At 36.2% G+C, this 23,125-nt stretch overlaps 1 protein-coding gene across 1 annotated transcript in view; it reads left to right on the top strand.

The window, feature by feature from the left end:
* The window catches only part of LOC140157661 (kinesin-like protein KIF1A), a 204,542-nt gene that overhangs the window by 6,702 nt on the left and 174,715 nt on the right, over window positions 1-23,125 (top strand). The window contains exon 3 of the mRNA XM_072180901.1: window positions 22,857-22,933. Coding sequence (XP_072037002.1) covers window positions 22,857-22,933 — 77 coding nt within the window. The remainder of the gene's footprint in view (window positions 1-22,856; window positions 22,934-23,125) is intronic.

Raw genomic sequence — 23,125 nt, 5'->3', positions numbered from 1 at the left:
AGTAAACTTTATAAATCTGATGATTTATACTTAAAGTGTATGTAGGTGGGATGAAAAGCCGACGATCAATTGAAAATTTTGACCTTTCAGTATTGAAGATATGGATTTTTCCCCAAAACACCAAAAAAATTAGGTCTTTTTGGGAAAAAAATCCATATCTTCAATATGAAAGGTCAAAATTTTCAATTGACCATCGGCTTTTCCTCCCTGCTACATACACTTTAAGAATATGTCATTAGATTTTATAATTTGTCATAAAATTTGTATTATATTGTGATTTTCAAAAATGAAAATTATTTGATATCAGAAAGACATGCTTCAGATTCAGAATGCAATTCGATAGGTCTGAGGTGCTCTCATGTCCCAAAAAATACTGTCGAAACGCATAATAAACGCTCATTTTAGATCCCTTAATGTACGATTTCCTTCAAATTTTAAATTTGTCATTATATACTCAAAATGCTGAAATAATACTAGTAATAATGATCGGGAATGGTTTCTGTCCATTTTGAGCTGAAATAACGAGGTAACGTGAAAGAAACACTGCTTGTTATTTTGGCCGTGTAACATGCAGTTCTATGGGCGGACATAAAGTCATAATTTCTTGAATTATGACCTACAAACACAACAAATTTGGCTGATTCCATTTAGGTGCAAGTTGTGACATGTGTAAACATTACAAATATGCCAAAAAATCAGGTTTGAAAAAAATTAACCAAATATTATAAGATCGTACATTATGACTTTAAGAATCCCATTGCCCTAACCAAATTCTGCAACTGGTTTGAACCATTTCTAACAAATTAAATCTACCAAAGAATTCCGCTGGAATTTCACATGAAGCGGTCAGCTATTTCCTGCTGGACGTGTGCAACTAGAATTCAGATCTATCTGTAACAGTGTAATTTTTCCATGTTCCCCCTTCCCAACTCAACTATCCCCACTCCTCCCACCTTGCAGTGAGAAAATAGAAAATGTTTTTTTTTTACTATAGAATTTTTGGATGTCCCCATTGTCCTCTATTGTTCTACTAGCTAGGGTAGGGGTAAAATGATTTTCAGATGGCCTGAGTAAAAAAAAAATGCCGTATCTCATTCAAAATTGTTGGAGCACCTTGACTTGAATATTTCAAATGTTCCCCCATTCCCCTGATCAATTGGAGCACCCCTATAGGCAGCGGCAACATTGATTGGTGGGGAAGGGGGCAGATTGGAGTAGTAGTAAAGGGTTTAGACTTCACACCAAAGAAAAACTACTTTTGACCAGGATTGTAGCACTACCCTCTCAAGCCCACTCCCCTGCCCCTCTTCCTCAAGATAATAATTTTAGACAAGTCAACCACTGGATCATCTCTTGGTTTATAATAGGAACAGGTACATGTATGTATACTCTAAAAGGAAGTACTTGTCGCTTTGAAGTGTAATTTCAATTCCACCTGCAAGTCTCAAATTCAGACTTTGTCCTCAATTGACAAGATGTCACATGACTTGCTATTGGTCAACCATTGGCTGGAGTGTTTCCTACAGGGCTTGCTATTGGTCAACCATTGGCTTGAGTGTTTCCTATAGGGCTAACCACTTATCATGAAAAGGTCACATAAATTGGAATTCTAGCTAAATTTGAGTTGTAGCCGAAGGAACAAGTTGTCTTGGCTGTCTACTTAATACCATCAGTGTATAGGCAGACATTTTCGTGCTACATATATTTTGCTCTTTCACATTATTACAAGTGGCTTAATAACAAAAATAACAAACAGTGAATGTTTCCGTTTCATGTACATGTATAGTAAGGAAGGTAGTGTAACAGTGGCGTAGCTGGGATTTTTTCCAGGGGGGCAAGCCTGTATGGGGCGGGGCCCAAATCCACCAAACAACAATTTTGCCGCCCCTCCTCAACATCCCGAAAAGGTTGACCAATTTTTTTTTCCGGTGGTTTGAAAAAGTGAAGAAAAAAAAAAAAAAAAAAAGCTCCACTCCTCTCCCTTTTTTCCTCTCTCTCAACAAAGTGGCAAAGCACAAATGTGATGTGTCATGTCAAAAGGAGACACTTTTGGGCAGGATCGTAAATGGAGAAATTTAGCCAAAAATCTGCCCTGGGTGATTTTTTCACAATTTGGGTTTGTTGCGAATTGGTGATGTTATTAATGGTTAAAATATTTTCTGATAGTTTCAGACTGGAATATAACTGGCATCTTGTATTTTTTGAGACATTTTTCAAGGTAATTCCTACCCTCCAACATAATATTTTCAATATTTCCAATATTATAATACAACTAGATTTCGCGGTTCTCGGGTCGGGCGGTTCTCGTGATAGGCCTATTTCTAATTACCCAACACCCGTTACCCATATACCTGCCCTACTATGAAATGCGTATCTCAATGATCAAGACCCCGTTGATACTCCGTGATAGCGCACCGCGAGCACGCGATAGTGCACCGTGAGAACGCGAACCGCGCGAATGCGATAAAGCACGGACGGACGGACACGCCGTGATTAGTATTATGATAACTTACGAACTCAATATCTTTGCTTAGGAATGTCCGATTTCATTGAGGAAAACGGCGTTGTGGAGCAAAATATCTCTTTATTTAAAGTTATGTAAAAATCTGAAAATTGATAACCTGCCCAATAGTGTCTTCTTTTGACATGGCACGTCACAAATCATGTAAATATTTTCACTTTTGCAATACATGGTAGCTACTAGTTAAGTCTCATCTCTCCAGCCAGCCAGCCAGCTGACAGTGTTTCAGGGGCGTGTGGGACAAGCAAAGTGGAAAAAGAATTTTAATGTGGACATGAGTGGGTGGTTGTATGGAGGTAAATATGATGCTTGTCTGGTTGTGAAACTACTGGCAGGTAATGGAGTGTATCATGGCAGATCAGCTGTTGAGATCACATTCACAGCAAGTTACAATTTTTTTAATACAAAAATGTCTAAAGCGTTCACCGTTCATGGCTGCAGAGCAAAAGACTAAAAATATAATTTCTGGTTGACCAGATTTAATTACCGTATTGGTCCGAGTATGCTCCCACCCGTTTTTGAGGTGAAAATTTTTCACAATTGGGGGGTGGGATTATACTAGAATTAAAAAAAAAATATTCAAGATATTTTGTATTTTTAATATGAAAATTGATAATTTGTATTCATGTCACAATCTATTAATGATTTCAAACTGCATTGAAATTTTCGAAAAATGGGGGGTGGGACTATACTCGAACGTGGGACTATACTCGGACGAATACGGTAATCACTATTTAAAAAATATAGTGTTTTTGTGTTGAAACAATGTCTTCAATATATCATTTTGTTTTGAGCAATGCTGTTATAATTAAAAGCAGTTCTGTATTGTTGGGATGCAGGGAGAAGACAACATGTACCTTCTCAGAAAATATTTGTAGAAAAGTAAATAAGAGAACTCTTAAATAAGATCTTGTTCAGATATTGTATTTGAGTGCCCCAGTAGAGTTCGCAAAAAGGGCGGGAGCCACGGCCCTGGCACATTTGTCATTCAGTTGGGGGGGGAATGCACCCAGTCGGGAGAAAGTGCACTTGGTCAGTTGAAATGAACCTAGTTGGGGAAAATTTAACCCTCACTTGTCGGTCAGTCGGTGGAAAAATTTATGCACATAGTCAGGGGAAATGCATCTATAGTGTAGTTGGGGAAATGTATAGGGCTACGGATTGTGGACAGATCCGTCGCCAGGGCCACTGTTTGTCAGGGGGTCAAACCCCCACCCTTTATATTTTCCCCCCACGCTTTTTAGACCGACACCCTTTTTGTCACAAATTGAACCCCCACCCTTTTGCAGTGTTTGTGACCAAAGCTTACAACACTACTTTATCAAATTCGGAAGACTGAACATTGGCGCTACCACAGTTTCATACAGTCACTTTCGGGTCCATTTTATCACCATCAATCCATTTCAGAATCCAAATTGATGTAGAATTTATCCCCATCTTACAAATACTCATGATTTTCTTATTCATCTAAAACATTTGCGGCATTATTGGCACGAGTTTAAAACATCAGCAAATTCCTAAATATTTAATTGAAATATACAAACAAAATATGAAATTTTGAAGAAATCACCAAATTACTTTATTATAATTTTTTTTTCAATTGGAAGCTTTACCCACACGCTTTATATATTGCTCACATGCTTTTTAGAAACCCACCCTTTATACAGCAAAATTTTAACCCCCACCCTTTTTACCGATTTTCGGAATTCCAAACCCCCACGTGCCGGACAAACAATGCAGGGGTGCAATAGATAATAGCTACACGGTTAAAAGTAGTTTCATCTTCACCCCCACACTTTTTAGATTATTGAGCACCCTGGTGAAAAATTGGGGTCAATAAGTAACAATTCTGGTCTGATCAATGGTCGGAACATTTTTGACCAACAATGGGCCCCCACTTTCAAAAATCTGCCTATACCACTGTAGTGCTCCCCCTTCCCCCGAATTCAGCAATTTCACTTGGTTTGGATAAAACAAAATTTTATCTTTATGAGATTGCTTTCAAGTTCGCATTTAGTACATTTAAGCACATTGTGCTAGTTCAAAAAAAGGCAAATCACTATTTTGATGAATTTTGGGGAATTTGGTTTACCTGCCTGAATTTGAGGAAGAGTTTGTAGTTTTCAGACCTTCATAGGCATAGATCCCGGGGGCTGGGGATTAAATCCTCCCAATATTTTACTGTGGATGGTCCATACATTCATTCCCCCAGTGTTGACGCCTTTATCCCCAAAAGGGCCAATTTTTGTGTGCTACACATGAAATTATTCCACTTTTGCACTATATTTCATCAGTTTAGCTTCAATATGGCAAAATTTTTCGCATGCTTCACGCACATTGGTACAATATACTTATCTGTCGCCAAAAGGTGCTGGATTCACTATATTTCAAGAAATTTTTCCTACCCCATCCCCCCAATGTCCAAAAGAAATCTACACCACTGCAAACCTTACAGTAATAATAATATCACTCATTAATTTAAGCATCACATTAGAAAATAAAAGTTGCATTTAACTCACAAATAACCTTTTGCTAAATACAAGTTTCCTACATGTAGCAAATGACGTGTATTAGAAATAACAGGCCTCGTCTCACGGCTGTTTGTCTTTACATGTTTGGCTAATAGAAAGCTATGTAAGGATAGAATTATTCATGAGGTAGATACGTTGCTAGCTAGAGACGTATTTACCAGGGTAGCAGCGATGATGTGTGGGGAATTGGAAACTTGGGATGAAGGCTGCAAATCACATACTTCTCAAGGTGTTTAGTAGGAGGTACGCAACAGGTGGAATCGTCAAGTGTGTAAAAAAATCATTATAAAGCAGGTAGTGTCTGTGTATTGACAATAAATGGCATCTGCTTTTTTAGGGGGGCTGAAAGAAATGCATTCATATTATCATATCAAGACGTTTTTGTTAATATTTTGCAACAAATATTTAGGCTTAAGGTAGGAAACTCGGTTCCCACACGTCGGCAAGGAAAAAATTATAAAAAATATTCCGCCTCCTTGTGTATACCTCTTGATTTTTATGAGTAAACTACACACCCCAATGCTTGAAACCACAAAATATTTGAGTTGCTAATTTGCATTAATTAATGAATATCAATTAATTAGTTCAACCTTAATTTTACGACTAATAATTATTGCTAGCAAAAACTTGAACTCTGATTCCAACTTTTACTATCTCTCGCCAGCTTTTTCGCCTACGTCCATTAATTACGTAATAGCATGTGTTTCTAGTCTGTGAAAATATTGATGTCGTTAAAAATTTATTTCTGCTTAAAGAAGCTGAAAAGTAACAAAAGCTGGCGAGAGAATTTAGGTAATCTTGTTGTGTTTAACTTTCAATTTAAAAAAAATGTCTACATTAAAGGAGTATTTCGTGATCCTAGCATCCTCTTTTTGTGACATTTTTCAGTACATATCCACGAAAAAAGCCTATTCCCAAAATTTCAGTTGATTCCGATTTTGCGTTTGCGAGTTATGCATGATTATGTGTATTACACTGCTCCATAGACAATGCGTTGTAATTTCGTTCTGGTGCACCAGAACGAAATTCAAATTTCACGATATCTTTGCAAAACTAATTAATCTGCAAGAAATATTTTGTACATAAACATTATGTAGCCAGAGGTTTCCAGTGATATAAAAATCTCAACTTTTTTTGAGAAAAGTGGGGGATGAGGCTGTGGATCACGAAATGCCCTTTAAGTCAATTTTGTGACAATAATTCTGAAAATCCCTATTTTAGGCATTTTTACAGAAAACACTTTTGAGTGTGTAAGTGTCCAAATATTACGTAGCAGATGGCAAATTTCATTCATAAAGAAAGATCTATTTACAACAATCAATCTTTGCTACTTCAAAAGTCTCTGACCAAACACTAATACTTTCACTGGGTGGGAAAACACTATTCAGATAAATCCTTCAAAAGGTAAACAAAACTTTTTTCCACTAAACAGGGTGTCTTATTGTCGTAATTTTGCTGGCTGCCGTGTTCTTTTTGATTGCTCGCAAGGTGTGTTAACAGTGTTATCGCAATTGGAAAAAAAAAATTAGGCGATGCCCGGCGCTGCATGGGCTCCTTTGGTTGTAGTTTGTACAGTGTTTAATGGAACAGGTCCATGGCGAAATCATGAAATTTACCCGACACGTAAAACCCAATAATAATGGTTCAGTTTTAGAAACATGCATATCTACACTTTATTTATGACTTTGAGGTATTGGATATTTACCAAATTGACTGGTAAGTTAATTGTGCACGAAAACTAGTGAAAACCTGGGAGCCAAAATAGCTCCGTAAAAGCGGTGTACGTGTGTGTATGAGTGTAGCGAATGCTCACAGCCAGCGTTCGAAATTTTGGTTGTCCGGTTGCCCGGGACAACTAAAAAAGTCGCCGGACAACCAAAAATACTGATTCGGTTGTCCACCGGACAACCATAAATCTAGCCAAAAGTCACATTTGTAGGCCTACGGACAACCAAAAACTTAGACGGACAACCAGAAATTGTAATCTGGTTGTCCGTGGGACAACCATTTATTTTTCCTAAATTCGAACACTGCTCACAGCTGAATTCCCGGTGACAATTTCAAGAGCCCGGCCCGGGGAGCCGCTGTGCACGAGTGTGTTGAATTTTGTCGCTCGCTAAATAGCATTCTAAAAATTTCCCAGAAAAATCAGACAAAAATGTTCAATGAAACAATGCTACGCAATGTTATTATTTTATTCATACATGCACGATACTATTGTTGTGATTTGTGCAATATCAATGAGACGGCTAAGTTAGTGAAAATTGACATTTCGTTTTTTGCGGATTCTGAACGATTTAAATGATGCCCCGATCTGTAATTTGGGGAAGATATTTATTACAGGATAGGGCACAATTAAGGAAATTTTGAGGGGATTCGGTGCATGACATGATAGCCGACGATCCGACCTTAAAATTTAATATTAAAATCATTATTTTTGCCTAATTCAAGATCAAGGTTTGAATTAATTTGATTATCATAGTGCATTGTGGGAAGGTTTGAATTTCAAGATCGTATTGCAATGTGTGAAGGTTTAAATTTCAAGATCGCATTGCATTGTGGGATGGTTTGAATTTCAAACTATCCCACAATGCACTGATTATGAATTTCAATATCATAGTGCATTGTGGGAAGGTACAAATTTCAAGGTCATGTTGCATTGTGGGATGATTTGAATTTCAAGATCATGTTGCATTGTGGGATGATTTGAATTTCAAGATCATATTGCATTGTGAGAAGGTACACATTTCAAGGTCATAGTGCATTTTGGGAAGGGTTACATTTAAAGATCATATTGCATTGTGGGAAGGTTTGAAAATAATGTGTGGGTTTGTATTGTTTATAAATGCAGAACAAAAGCGGATGTTGTGGTTTTATTCATAGAGAATGCTCTTTGTGGTAGAGGCAGTACAATGTACACAGAATCATTTCAAATTATCCTGAATTATAAAAAGGATGTCAAATAATAGTCACACTGTTTGTTACGTAGGATGAATAATCTTTAACAATTCATGATGTATCTACTTTTTTGTGAGTTTCTTGTGCGACACAAATAGTTTCTATGCATGTTTCTTTTTCACCAAAAGAGGTGGGCAAAGCAACTTTCAGGTGGGGTAATATTTTACAAAAATGGGCTAAAAAGTACAAAAAAAACCTAAAAATCTTAAATATCAGGACCACCAGTATCCCATAGGAAAGAGGAGAGAAAGAGTTGTCACAAGCACTAGGATCCACAACATGCTCATCTATCAGGGCACAGTTCATTAACCCCAATACATTTGTACATTCATTGGATGAACTTTGAAAATTTGGGTTCAAAAACTCATACTCCGCAACTAGAGGTCAAATTTTGCACTATGATTGTTTTATTGAGGTTATTGAACTATGCCATTGGGATGAGGCCATTGTGATCCATAGTGAAGGGGGCAGCCCCTCCCACCTTGTCTACGCCACTGATATGCATTCATTTTGATCAATAAGAAATGGTACAGATACACTCTGCAATTGATTCCATTGTGCAAGAAATTGAATTATATATGTTCCTAGTTTGTATTTGACTAGAAAATATCAACTCCGTTCTGCCTGTAACTGTCATTTTGTATGATATCGTTTGTCCTCAAGATCTGTGCAGTGAATTTATTAGCCTAGATAGTTGGTTGGATGTTCAGTAAATATAATCCAAGCTGTACTGGTTTCCATTCTTTTCTTACAAGACCAAAATTGAGCTGCATTCATCTGAAGCCCGTAGACGAAAATTGATCACTATTCTTATTCTGCATTTATCCCAATGATGATCAGTGATCCTGCATTGCAAATGGGCTATTGAAATTCATACTGCACCCCCCCCCTATGAAAGACATGCCTTTAATCTTCCACATAGGGAGTGTGAATTTCAAATGGGGTTACCTGAACAAGTGATTCCATTTGAAATCTACACCCCCTGTGTGAGATATTAAGACCATGTCTACCAGGGGTGTATGGATTTTAACTGCAATAGCCTTATTGCCATCTGACCTAATTTCTGTGTATGCACACGCCTACCCATATAGTTTATACATGTAAGCAGGAAAATGCTGTTTGCTTTACATTTAGAAGATAACTTATTTTCCGTGATTTTTATTACGGAATCATCCGGATTGCACAGATATAATAGTTGAGCAATTTCTAAACATTCATGTAATTCAGTATATTTTGCGCCATATGGTTGATGTATGCCCGGCATGCTTGGCTCAGGAGATACTTGAGTGAGTGAAGGGTCGTGCATTTGCGTAGATGGTGATATTAACATGAAACTTGCGTCAAAAGAGGCCAGTATAGGTCTGGGGACTATAGTTACGAGAGATGGAGGATGTTTATCAGTGAGTGAGAATTTATGCTTGCTGAATAAGAGAGTAAGGTACTATGTGGGGATGGTACTGGGGACATTTCTGGCTCTGAATTTGTAAAATTGTTGGTTGGTAAAAGATATTGAAGTGCAATGTGTTGCTTGCCTGAGGGTTACAAAATTGACAGGAATTAATGCTATATGCAGCTATTGCTTGCTGTATTAGATCTGCTCCAAAATAGCAATTCAATGAGCTTGAGAATCAGTGTGCTACAGGGGACAAGGGGCATCCCATCCCATCTAGAACTAGCCCCGTTCACAAACCGCGACGCCTCTCGAATAGCGAGCAAAGAGTGGTGGAATATCATCATAGGTATCAGAGTACAGCACAGAGCCTGCGCTAATCCCATTCATCTCAATCAAACTTGGTCCCGTTTGCCTAAAACAATTAAATATTCAACATAACATTTTTTTGATAAAATTTGGGACTTAATCCTCTCATAATCTAAATAAATTGTTACCCTAGCATCAATGTTGGTTTGCCATTGCCAGTGGCATCTTCAGAATAAAAAAAATTGGAAGGGGGCATGGGGGGCAAAGTGAATTTCAGGAGCAGCAAAAATTGACAAACCCCTACACAAAATTGCCACAAAAAGCAGGCATTTTTCGTAATTTTGGGTTTTTACTGGGGGGCTCATCTGGGAGTAAGAATTCAGACTGGGGCATTTCTCCCATTCCCCCCTCTGTGGTGCCACCACTAGCACCTCCCCAAATGGTACAGCTTCTACACATAAACAAATCCAGCAACATTGGGTGTGTATGTACAGGACCTACTGGTTAGTATTTTTCATGCAGATTTCATCAAGATGATAATATTGATTTCTTAGAAATCATAATTTCAAATTAAATGTGATATTGTCTGGGACTGATTAAATTACAATGATTGAGAAAAAAAAGTATGAAAGAAGCTAGACAGTTCTAGTCCGTGTACGTCAGCTTTGAACTAAAATAGGTTCATATTCACCCCGATGCACTTTTGTACAAATAAGTATTTTTTCAAGATGGAATCTACTTAACTATACGTGTAGATGTTGAGGGCTGGGACCAATGAGCCATGTCCCCTTGTCAACTACAGTCAGCATTGCAGTCAATTGCTCTCCCCTCTTTTGTTCATCCTGTACTCAACAGGTAGCTCTGTCATGATGACGTAAGAGCATCTCCCCATGTTTGCCAAGTTGAATGTTAGAATATGAAATGTGAGATGCAGAAAGAATGATAAGATGATTTAGATAAATACGATGATGTAAAAAGCTGATGGAAATAAACACTATACTGCTCAGTGTCGGATATTTTTTGGCCCTAACCCTACATCAGCAATTTTGGCATGGTTATAAGGTTTTCTACAAATGTATGCCATTTTTGATCTAGAAATAACACCATCCAGGAACAGTGGACGTCCACATTTCCTGTTTGGCATCAATTGCACAGAGGTGTCTCATGTATAATTTGTGTTTTCAAAAGCTCCCCATACACTATGAGAATGAATTCCTGGCTCCACTGCTGGCCCTACATGTATTCAGTTTGTGTGAGCATGCGATTCCGAAATCTGATGACTCAATAGTGAGACAATACCATTTGGCGTCACCCTCTTGGTGCATCCACTGCATCTCTAACTGAAACCTAATTTAACGTTAAAAAGTGGCAGACAAACAAGAATGATAGGCAGACAGACAGACAGACTGATAAGCTCAATTAAGCTGCTTAAATGACAGATAGAATATGCCATTAAAATATCAAAATGCTATCGAGAAATTATCTCCACATATTGTCCTTGTCATGTCATCGTGGTCCTCATACCATATCAACTGGCGCAATAGTGTAGCCTATACTCTGCGTACTAGCAATAGGCTACAAAATAAGAAGTCCAAGTTTTGAGACATATTCTCAACATATCAAGAGCTATCTAAAAAACCACTGAACCAATACTAGGCTTGTTTGTACTCATTTTGATGAATTTTTCATGCTGATTCCAAATATGGTCATGAAAATTTACAATTCTGAAATTTTGCATTAAAAAAAATTGAAACTTGTCGTCTGCAGTTGACACCCACGTGGAGAGATTTAAATGCCAGATCTCATGATAAAATGAAATAAAAGAAATGATGGTTTGATTATCTTACTTGCAGTAGACTATGTTATAAAACTTGGCAGTGATATGAGGCTTGGACACAGCCATAGCCAGTAGAATAACAAATAACGGGAAATGAGTGGACAGTTATATGAAGATGTTTTTATACATAATGTAATAAACTAGGGGCCTCAGATTCGACGAGAATCACTGAAGCGATTCTTGTTTATATGGTTCTCGTAATTATGGTTCTCCTAACATTTGTTGCGAGAATCAGTTTCTTTCATTGAGTCTTGCAGTAAGTAAAGCGACTCAGATAGTTTTTGATTCTCGCAAACTGGCACAAAATCTAGGCTCTGATTAAACACAGGGTAAGTCCCTTAAAGTTAAAGCTACATGACAAGGAAATTTTTTAAACTGGCTATAGTAGGAGATGAAGATGGTGAATGATGCTCATACATGTTGAAATTGTGAGGAAAAATAGCTATTTCCATATGTGCAGAGGTGCCCCTCCCCCATCAAGCACCATACATTAATAGTAATACATTGAAACAAATTTTATCATGCCTGTGCCTTCTGAGCATGTTTGGGGTTTGAATAAGCCTGATCAGGGGTAGCGCTAAAACAAAGTGTTGTAAGTCAGAGTTGCACAAATACAGCATAAAAAGTATGTCTGCAATAGCGCTAGAGTGAAAAACTGGGGGTCTACAGGAACCCCTGAACTCACAGAAAATTAAACAATTGGGGGTCCAAACTGTACTGTGGTGAGTCCGGGACCCCAAAATGCAGCCCAGCTCTACCCCTGATGATCCTGATGCTGGTGGAGTGTGTGAACCTGGCCCCTCAAAATCTCAACTTGTCAGTATAGTTACAAACTACACACTGGTTTCCTTGTAGGATACGTCCTGCGCTACTTTCAGTTCGCTAACTCGCAGTATGTAAGCACATTATGTTTTGCGGTTGGGTTTTAAAACCCAACCGCAAAACATACCCGATCTGAACCCTAACATCAACCTAAGCCCCAAAGCTAATCCTAAGACAACCTTAAACCTGTAAAACAGACTGGGACAACATATGTCATGAGGACCAAGTGGTCTGTCTGTCCCCAGGACAAAGTACCAACAGATATGTTGTGGTATTATATATTTCTTTGTGCTTAGAAGCTGTGCTATGCCCGATTGCCCGAGGCAGCTGACCATGCAGACTTGTATTGTCTTATTCAGGAAACCCTGAGCCATTACATACAATATGGTTGCTTCCTAGTGATGGGCAATTCAATATACTATGCATTTATACGCTGGATCCTTAAGGATGCACGGTTTACTGAGAATAACTTCCTGACTGGCACTCATTATTATAAAGCTGTGTGCCGTTCATTATTATAAAGCTAGGTTGTGACAGGTCATAAGGACCATCTTCTGTGAAAAGACGTACTTCACGATGTGTAGCGGTCAGTGGCCTGAGAGGATCTGACAAAGGGAAATGGACAGAGAATTTTAAGTAGGGAAAGGAAATAGAATCTGATAAAGGTCATGCCCAGGATGCATACATGCAGAGAGAGAGAAGCTTAGTTGGCCTGAAAATGCTGATGATTGTGATAAAATTTAGATAAAAAGATTAAAAGTAATAGCATTAATAAGGGGAAATTGATAAAACATAACCCATTACAAAGTGGGTGACATGAGGGATGTGAAATAATTGCAATATGATATGACAAAGACAAACCAATTGGTATATTAATCAATATTTTTGATTTCTTACAACCACAGAGGTCATATCATGCATATTATTAGACCTATATAAGCCTAAGCTTGACATTACACGAGTCATCAGTGCCTTATAATATACAAATCATTTGATTATATTGATTTATTTAATAAAATGCTGTTTTAGATATTGGACAAGGGATGTTAGTTACTGCATTGAGTTTTATCATGAAGATAGCGAAGATGCAGAAGAATGTGATGTTTAAGATATTCAACCATATGGTGTTTTTATGTTATTTTAAGGCATAAAAAATGGTGTAATGGGCCAAAAAAATTTTGGTCGATAGGTTGGTGTTTTTTAAGCTTGATCGGGGTGCAGGCCGCAAATTTTAGGTAACTATTAGAACATGAAACAGAAATATAACTCAATTTGATATCACTAATTACCTCTCCAATCATGTTTTAATGGTGGTTATTACTTTGGTAGACAAAATAACAGCTTTGGGCTGCATTTTACTGGTAGGGAAACAGAAAAATTCCCTACACCTCCCAATCATTGTACCGATTTCGATAAATGTGCCATCACTGTCAATTTCAGTCTTCGTACTAATAATTCCTTTTTCAAAGGAGAACCACTAAAGGAAAGACTGTTCCAGCTGATGCACTGTGACATGATTTACACAATTTTGAAGTTTCAACATGGAAAACAATTATGATAAATATCTCAATATTATAGATAGCGGTAGGCCTATTCAAACTCAAATTTGAGTTTTCTAGAAGAAAACCAATTAGATTCAGTATAAATTTTGAGATAGCTAGTTTTTTTCATTCAACCAAAAATCTTTGAAAAATTCTATCTGAAGCTAATTTTCACCACACAAAGCTTTGATTTAATTAAATTCCACAAATTCTATCATGTTTTCAGCAATCTTGAAAATTTTACACCTTGCTGATCACAAGGGTCGTTTTATATGCACAATTCGTATTTTAAAGAAAATCCACAAGTGTATGTTACCATGGCAACTCAAGTAATGACATCAGCGGTGACATCACACCAGCTATGATCAATAAGAGATTTAACTCTGTTGCTAGATGAGACAGTTTATTTATAACTCTTTTTTACATTTCTCCTCATAGCAATAATAACACAGGAAGTATTGATTGGTAAACTGAATCCTGCCCTTTTAGATAACAAATCTCGATGTTGGATAGATTTTATCAAAAAAGTTCATGCAACATGTTTTTTTTCCAAATAATGCATTTTTTGTTCGGAGGAGTTTCAATTATTTGAAGATTTTAGTGACCTTTAAGATAATCGATGTTTTTAAGATGAGATGCATTCAGACTTGGATAAAGCGGTAATAATCATATTTGTATGGTAATGATGATCTTGATGATAATATGAGAATAATAGTTGTTGCTTTCAAACTTGGAGGGGGGAGGTTCTTTGTGGAAATGAGGATATGGAGATTCAGCGTGCATATCAGCCATTTAGTTATTTATTTATTTACTTCTTATTTAACCTGGGGTGACCAATCAATGCACTGGCACTGTTCTCCCTTGGTTCCCAGGTAAAGTGTAGTTTAGTGTCTACTGTCTGTTCAATTAGCTTAGATTCTTGAATTTTTAAGATATTTGAAAAAATAAAAAATTGTGGTCAAAGTCATCAAAGAAAAGTGTTAGCACAGCCTTAGACCTAACGTAATTTATACTTGTCAAATTCTAAAGTTCAATTTAAAACCCCATTTCTCTTCAATTTTGTTCTTTTCCCGCGATATTTTTATAAAAAGCCGTAGAACGTCGGGTACCATAAACTTTTGGAATCAATCCATTTAGAGCAATGGGGATAATGTCACAATGCGCAGAGATGGTATTTATTCGACCATCCGGATCAGGAAGTATTGTCCAGCAAAATATTTGCCAGTATGCCTAATTTGTGTTGAAACCCTACTGTCGAAACATTACGTTATTATTTGTGGGAACTAAGGTTTTCTAAAATAGGCCCTGCTTATATAAATACATTCGTTGTGTATTTATTTATTTATTTATTTATTTATTTATTTATTTATTTATTTATTGTGCGAATGGGTCTGAAAATGGGTTTGAGAAGGTGTAGGCCTATAGGCCTATTATAAAACTACACATTTATTTTCAATTTGTTATTTCGTTTTGTTTGTTGAATACAAACTGAAAAAACCGTGAAACAAAAGAACTTTTATACAGGAAAATATTATTTAAAACAATCAGGTTACAGAAAACATTTCTTGTAAAGTTACTGTATCTGAAAATGTTAAGCGAATGCTGATATTCGTGGGAAGGAATTGTGGTATTAAACAAAACTCAATTTACATTGTAAACCAGTTGAAATGAGAACGAAATCCATAATTTTAATGTCCTTGTTTATAGGAAAAAATAATGCTCAGAATAATGTTATGCATATAATTTCGTGTAACAAAAACCGGTGGACAATCATCACCTATAGAACCTATCCAATAACTGGAACGGTATAACAATTGAAATGGCAGGACAGATTGGTGGACAGACTGTTTTGCTAAATTGGATAGGGTCTATGCCCTAAGTTGAGAATGGACCGTCCCACTCGATTTGTAAAAGGTCGCGAACCCTTTCGGTGGACCCAAGTAACTGCCCAAAATGAGGCAAAATTGAAAAGAAATGGGGTTTTAAATTGAACTTGGGAATTTGAAAAGTATAAATCACGTTAGGTCTAAGGCTGTGCTAACACTTTTCTTTGATGACTTTGGCCACAAGTTTTTATTTTTTCAAATATCTTAAAAATTCAAGAATCTAAGCTAATTGAACAGACAGTAGTGCATTTTCAGCCATTGATGGTTTATTGATGGCCCTCAATTTGGGGTGTTTTTTTTCAAAATCTCTTGAAAAGGTGCCAATTTGTCACTGTTTTTTAGCAAAATTTGCATAGAATGTCCAAAAATTGGTATAATTTTGGGTCTCTGTTTTTACCCCCAGGCTTTAAAGAAATTATTAAAATGGTATTATAAAGGTGTTGTTGTTGTTTTGTTTATTTGTTTACTTGTTTGCTTATTTTTTGTATGAATACTTTCAAATACAGGGATGAACACACAATCACCAGAAGAATACATTAGTCACAGGTAAACATTAGCAGCAAAACAAATTAAAGCTGAAATTGTTAGTGACGTACCTCGGGTTCAATTAGATGCATTGCTATTTGTGTAACTGCCGGGAGGAATGACGCCTGTGAGAGCCGTAGTAACTTAAGAATCTGTATACTGTCTACGGTACAATAGACAAATTAGATAAAGATGAAACTGATGGTTTCAACTGACTTAAGGTATCATTTCAAGTATGGTGGGGAAATGCGGAAGGAATTGTTTATGCACCATATGTAAAGGAATACAATTTTGATGTAAAATTAAGAGGATTTTTTTGCGATAGAAGTTGATAGTGGGAATGGCTGCATGTATCTTAAGGGAGAATTGCATAGCAAAATGTGGAAAAAATTGTAGCCATATGTTAAAAAATCCCTATATTTCTCAGTATTCTTGCGAACAAATTTACAAGTAAATCAACACGTTTCCATCAATATATATAATTAGAATATGTGGTGGGAGGAAAATAAAGTGGCTTAAATAATTTCTTTAACTCCCTGACAAATATTAAAACACCCCCTTTGTGATTTTTGTCGCATATAAATATTTCCAAGGTGATCTATTTCTATTTTCCAAACCCCTTAACCCCATGAGAACTACCTGCCTATTGGTCACAACGGAGTTTTCATTATCAATTGGACCAATCAGCAACATTGTTAGTATAATTTCACCATGCAAAAAAATGGAGGTGAATTTATTTGCAAAACTCAGTTCTGATTGGTGATTAAAATAAAGATATCATGTAATTGACCAATCAGAGGCAATGTTAGATCATCAGGTAGTGCTCAGGGGGTTAAAATCAAAATGAGTGCAAAATCATCATTGCTTTATTTTGTTATTTTATGCCTTATTTTGCTGTTAAAAATAAAATTGAGTACTGACTCATAATTAAGTGAAAGAAATGAAATTGAAGAAATAATAATTTACTTGTAGCAGTCACAGCTATGAAGCTAACCTGTACTCAGTGGTGTCAATGAAATGCAATTTTGAAATCATTTATTTTCAGAATATTGCATCTTGTCTTGTGAATTTGATTTTGCATGATGTAAACTTTTAAAAATAGTCAATTGTAATTAAAGATGGTTATGAACAAAGAATGGTTCAATGTCATCATTCTGCTAAAATTCTCTCAAAATTGTGAAATTAAATTTCCACAAAAATTTCTGATGATATGAATGTAATGGAGTGATACATGAAGGCCCTAATGTGATTTTTTTTTTGAATTATTAGTGATTTTTACTTTTAGTTTGATTACATTATGTGCACTGATGACGCTAGTATTGATTGAAGTCCTTCAATGTATGTTAAAAGGTTACATTAGTGGAGGGTTGAGCTGAAAGCTGTGACATTTCACCAAAGTCACTTAAAAACGTTGCCGTTATTGCTGGTTGGTGTTGAGCTTGATTGCATCATCAAAAATGTGCGCTGATGACGTTGGTATTGATGTTTGACATAGACACTCAATATTTAGACTTGAATAGTGTTAATAAATATTTTCAACTGAATTTGGGATATTTTATGAAATTTGCTTCAAAACTTAACATTTTGTCTATTTGTGCTGATCATCTCAGAGTAGTTACTGTTTATCTGGAAGGTAACAGCTGAAATATATGATATTTCATGAAAAATACCAAAAATAAATTGGGCTTTATAGTGATTATGAACATAATGTGTCACACAATCAAGCGAAATGAGTCGGATGACAGCAATTTTTAATTTGGCATTTTTTACGTCACTTTCTGGCAGCTTACAAATGCTAAATTTCAATGCAAACCCCATCAAAAATCGCACATCTGGTTACCGAGTTGTGAGCAATTTATTAATTGCTAAAAACAATATAAAATAAAAGAATTTGAACACTGTTTTTGCCAATACCTAAAAAACAATATTATCGACATCCGACTCATTCCGCTTGATCGAGTCACATATGCCTGGTATTATACATATGGCTACCAAAATTCCTCTGACTAAAACTCTTGAAAGTTATCACATGCAGTCAAATTGTGCATGCTGATGTCCCAAGTTGTCTCAGTTGTAAGTGTAGCTATAAAAGGAAATCTTGAGAAGTGACTTCTAACAGGTTCTAATGCATAATTAATTCCTGTTGATCATGCCACTTTTTTTCCAAGTTCTAACTCACAATATCGGGCATTTGCTTATTGGCTTGTTAGTTCCCAGAAAGGCAAAATATTAATTATTTCTATGGCCTGGATATTGGTATGACCCAGGTTTTGTGACTTAATGCATTCTGATTTCTCTCTCTGTGTTAGATGGCGCAGCATTGCACTGCTGTGGTCTTCACAAGAGTATGCCATCTACTTCTGTCAAATGCCAAACTTGTGTGATGAAACAATCTTCACATCATTTTTCCAAGATGTTGATGGACGTCCCCTTCCATGGTAGCCTTCCATGGCTCCCTGAAGAATCTGCTTCTCAACTCCACCATCACCATCCTTTCTTACAATGTGGCCAAAGTAGTGCACTTTCCTCTCAATAATAGACTTTCTGATGTTTAAATCCATGCCAATCTTACCCAGGACCTTGATGTTTGTGTCCTTGTCTTTCCAAGATACTCCCAGCACCACATCTCAAATGCATCTGATCTTCTTCAGATATGACATGATAATTGTAGCCATTCCAACACAAATACGAGGGGGTATCAAAAAGTTTTAGAAATCGCACAGAAGTGAAAGAGCTATATCAATGAAATTTTGTCAGTACAATCACTGGTCTTATGTACACTATGGTGCAAAAATGGTCTCATAAGAATGTTTACTTTTTTTTACAGGCTTACGCTAGATGCTAATAACCTGCTGCCCCAGTTACTGCGCATAAACTGCAAGATTGAGAAAATTGAGGCAAGCAGCGTTATTAAGATCCTGCATTTGAAGGGTTGCAGTGCCTAGAAAATCGATGATAAAATGAAAGTTATCTTCGGTGGTGATTGTGATATTGTCACTGTTGCTTTTTGGAAAATTTTTATTTCATCACAGATTTTTGGGCACTGTAACCCTTAAAATGGAACTTAATCATGCTACATGCCTCAATTTTCTCCATTTTGCTGGTTATGCGGTTACATAGGCAGGTACTGACATCTAGCACCTGTAAAAAAAGTAAACATTCTTATGAGACCATTTTTGCATCATAGTGTACATAAGGACCAGTGATTGCACTGACAAAATTTCATTGATATAGCTCTTTCACTTCTGGGCGATTTCTAAAACTTTTTGTTACCCCCTCGTATATGTCATATTTTATGAAAGTTATAAATGAAGAAGAGAATCAATTCAATAATGATTGTCTTTGCTGGAAGGATGTTGATAGAATCATGGAGTCATCTATGCACAGATGTAGCTCTAGGCGATATCATTGAATTTTGTTTGAGCAAATGGCAATTTGAGTTGGACATTTTGTCATTACCGTACATCATGATTGTTTGCTGAAATGAATATTTAGAATTGACAAATATTTTACCTTATTGCAAAAAACTGAATGTTTGAATGAAATCAAATGTTCTGTTGAATTAGATTTTATTTCACTAATCATTATAATACTCTGACGTAATGTTCTATAATACTTCAACTTGATAAATCAACTAAATACACCCACCACTGTCTGAAGAGTGTCTCATATGTCATTCTCTCTGTGCTTTCTCTCTTGTTCTCTCCTCTCTCCCTCCCTCTCTTGTTATACATACAACTTGTATACCGGTCATACTCTCTCTAAACATGCAGTTCATGTACATGTCATACTCTCCTTTGACTGTGTCTATCCCATATCCAAGCCATGCTTTCTTCTCGGTCTATCTCTCTTATCATTTCATTTTTATAATATATTCATCATCCAATGATGCATTAATTGTTGACCTTCAAGTTTTAATCTGAAGATGATATAAGTATGCAATATGCTTATATAAGGTGTTTGTCATCTTTAGGTAATATGATTTTTAGGTTCAAGTACATGGTGTATAACCCAAAGGGATGCCATGAGGACATCCATATTGTTTCTGTGAATTAGGTTATTATGATTAGGCTAAAAAAGTTTGTTACAATAACTTCATACAAACAAAATGAGTCATTTTTATAGTTAGGCTTTCCTAATATGTTCAATATATCCTTGATTTTATTAAATATATTATAAAAAGGACACATTTTATGCATTTTCTTCTTCATCTGCGTGTACATGTACATTTTGTATGTGCGGGATATTCAATACTAGCTTAGCGACCTCTTTCCATTACAGGTTTGAATATGATCACAGCATATCGGAATCATAGCCTTTGGATTATGTAGGCATGAACCTAGTGGCTACCAATAAGATGTAATTAGCATTCATCATCTCCCATAAAAGGCTATCTTGTCATTTTACCCAATGACACATTTCTTGTTGATCCATAATTGAATTTCAATCTACTGATCATTATGAATCAGAAAAATATCCTTATTGATTTTACATGGTAAATTAGGGTTGTCACTCATCGTATGAGTTGATAAGATTTATATTCTAGTTGAAATCCATACACCTCACTGTGGAATCTATGATCTTAATCTCCCACATGGGGGTGGGGGTGATTCCAAATAGATTCCCCCCATTCTTGTAACCCCGGGATGTAACCCCATTGAAATTCGCACTCCCTGTGTTGAAGATTCAGGTAATATCTTCCATAAGGTTGTATGGATTTCATTCATCTGGAATCCATCCTTACTGTGTCATGTTGATTAACATGAAGTACAAGTATTGATCATTTCAATTTGATTTGGAAATTTTAACATATATTGTAACTTCATTTATTAGTGTCTTTTAAAACCTGACTTCGGTAACGACTACAACAACAACATCAAAAACACCAACCTGCTCCATGGTTGATAAACCAAGTCTGTCAAAAAATGTTTGCACTTGTTTCGCTCCTATTTGTCAGTCACAATCATTCAACTTTTGCTAATGACATAGCTGATTTTACATGCGTGTAAAAATATATTCCAAAAAGACTTACTCATGTGTTGGTATCATGTATTCTTGGATAAACAGATTTTTTAAGATCTTTTTAAAAATTGTAATTTAAAAAAGTACATGTGTTGATTGTATGTGATATTGGTAGAGAGCTAGGGAGATAAGTACTTTATTATCTTCATATAGATGATATTGTCATTCGTGTGTGCATTAATCATTGATTGGTTTATGCTACGTTAGTTTATGACGCATTATTTGTTGACCTTTCAAAATAAGACTTTACATGAGAAATTATGAATCAGATGACTTATCATGCTAATTAAACTTGAACACAAAAACTAATAGGAGCAACTACCATCAATTCCAATTTCCGGCATAGGATTACGTTTGGACTAACATTAATTCCATTTTTTAATTTCTACATTACTCTGTCTTTTCACATTATTGCTGCTGTTAGTCAAAACCTTGAACAGTACCAATATGGTTAAGATACAAGATACATAAAAACAAACAAAAACACCAGTACAAAGGGGAGAATGCAGAGGGAAGAGAGAAAAGATGTGTGAAAATGTTTTGTGTGAGAGTGGTTTTATCGTTAATACACTGTGCCCAATTATGGGTTTAGGAACAACCTTATGGAGATAATTTTTCTTGTGGAGATACAAAATAATGTTCCATAAGGAAAAATGTTTCACAGGGTGTACCCTGTGGAGTTGCAGATGTTTAGATGGTGGTCCATTGGGTATTCGCTGATGTAGTACATGTTAGTATCCATTGGTTACTGGTTCAAGCCTTGGCTCATGCACCTATTCCGAATCATGATATGCCATAGGCTTTGTGTTGTGATCATTTCGATCAGTGGTTCATAACAAATAAAGCGTGAGCTAGTTTACCTAGCAACGGTCATATTCTAACGTGCACTACGCCAGCGAATACTCTGTGGATCCAATGGTGTGTTTGGAAGAAACTGGCATTTCAGAAATACCAAAAACGGAATGTGAACAATCATTTTGATACAGCCTCTTAAAAAGGGGATAAAAATTCAAACAAAGTATCTTTTTTCAAACAATGACCAATTTTAATGAGTGAGGCTTACTTGTCAAAACCAGTCTCTGTACAAAGTCGATATTATTTTTTTCATGACTAAAAATGCTGTTAGTCCAAAATTGTTTTGTGGCAAAAATTGGCAGACAATTATTTTTGTGCCCATCCATACTTACTGTATGATTTTGAACCAAATCTTTGCATGACACCACGGTTCTGCCATTATGCACAATGTGCGACGAGCGCCTCAAAGTGGCAGCACATATGAATGAGAAGCGAACCAGTCATATTACATTGTGTGTAACATTATGTAATTATTCCTTTCATGTGATCAATGATCATCAGTTCGAGGCTCTCCTTGCACATAGTACATAATGGTGGAACCGTGCAAGAAGTGAATAGCCGATGTGTTACGAGCAGCGTGTTAAGATTTCTACTATTTAACAAATGCAAAGTATTTCCATAAACTGAGATTTAACACATTATATTTCTTCTCCTTTCAGCTATTACAAATCCCAAAGCACAAGGCAAAGAACAACCAAAGAGCTTCAACTATGATTATTCATACTGGTCAACAACGGTAAGTTACCTTGGCAACGAGTAGTATAAATAACTAGAAGAAAATATACTTGGAAATATTCATAAGGGAAATACCTTTTTATTCATCATTATATTATTTTACTCAAAAGCTATTGTGTAATTTGTGTACAGAAGCGATGCGTAGATCAGACAGTGTACAGTGAAGCTATTATAGCTGTATTATACTTAGGGC

Source organism: Amphiura filiformis, chromosome 7 (assembly GCF_039555335.1).
Source record: "Amphiura filiformis chromosome 7, Afil_fr2py, whole genome shotgun sequence".
Taxonomy (NCBI): domain Eukaryota; kingdom Metazoa; phylum Echinodermata; class Ophiuroidea; order Amphilepidida; family Amphiuridae; genus Amphiura; species Amphiura filiformis.
Note: the sequence above shows the minus strand (reverse complement) of the source record. Positions and strands in the feature narration are given on the sequence as shown.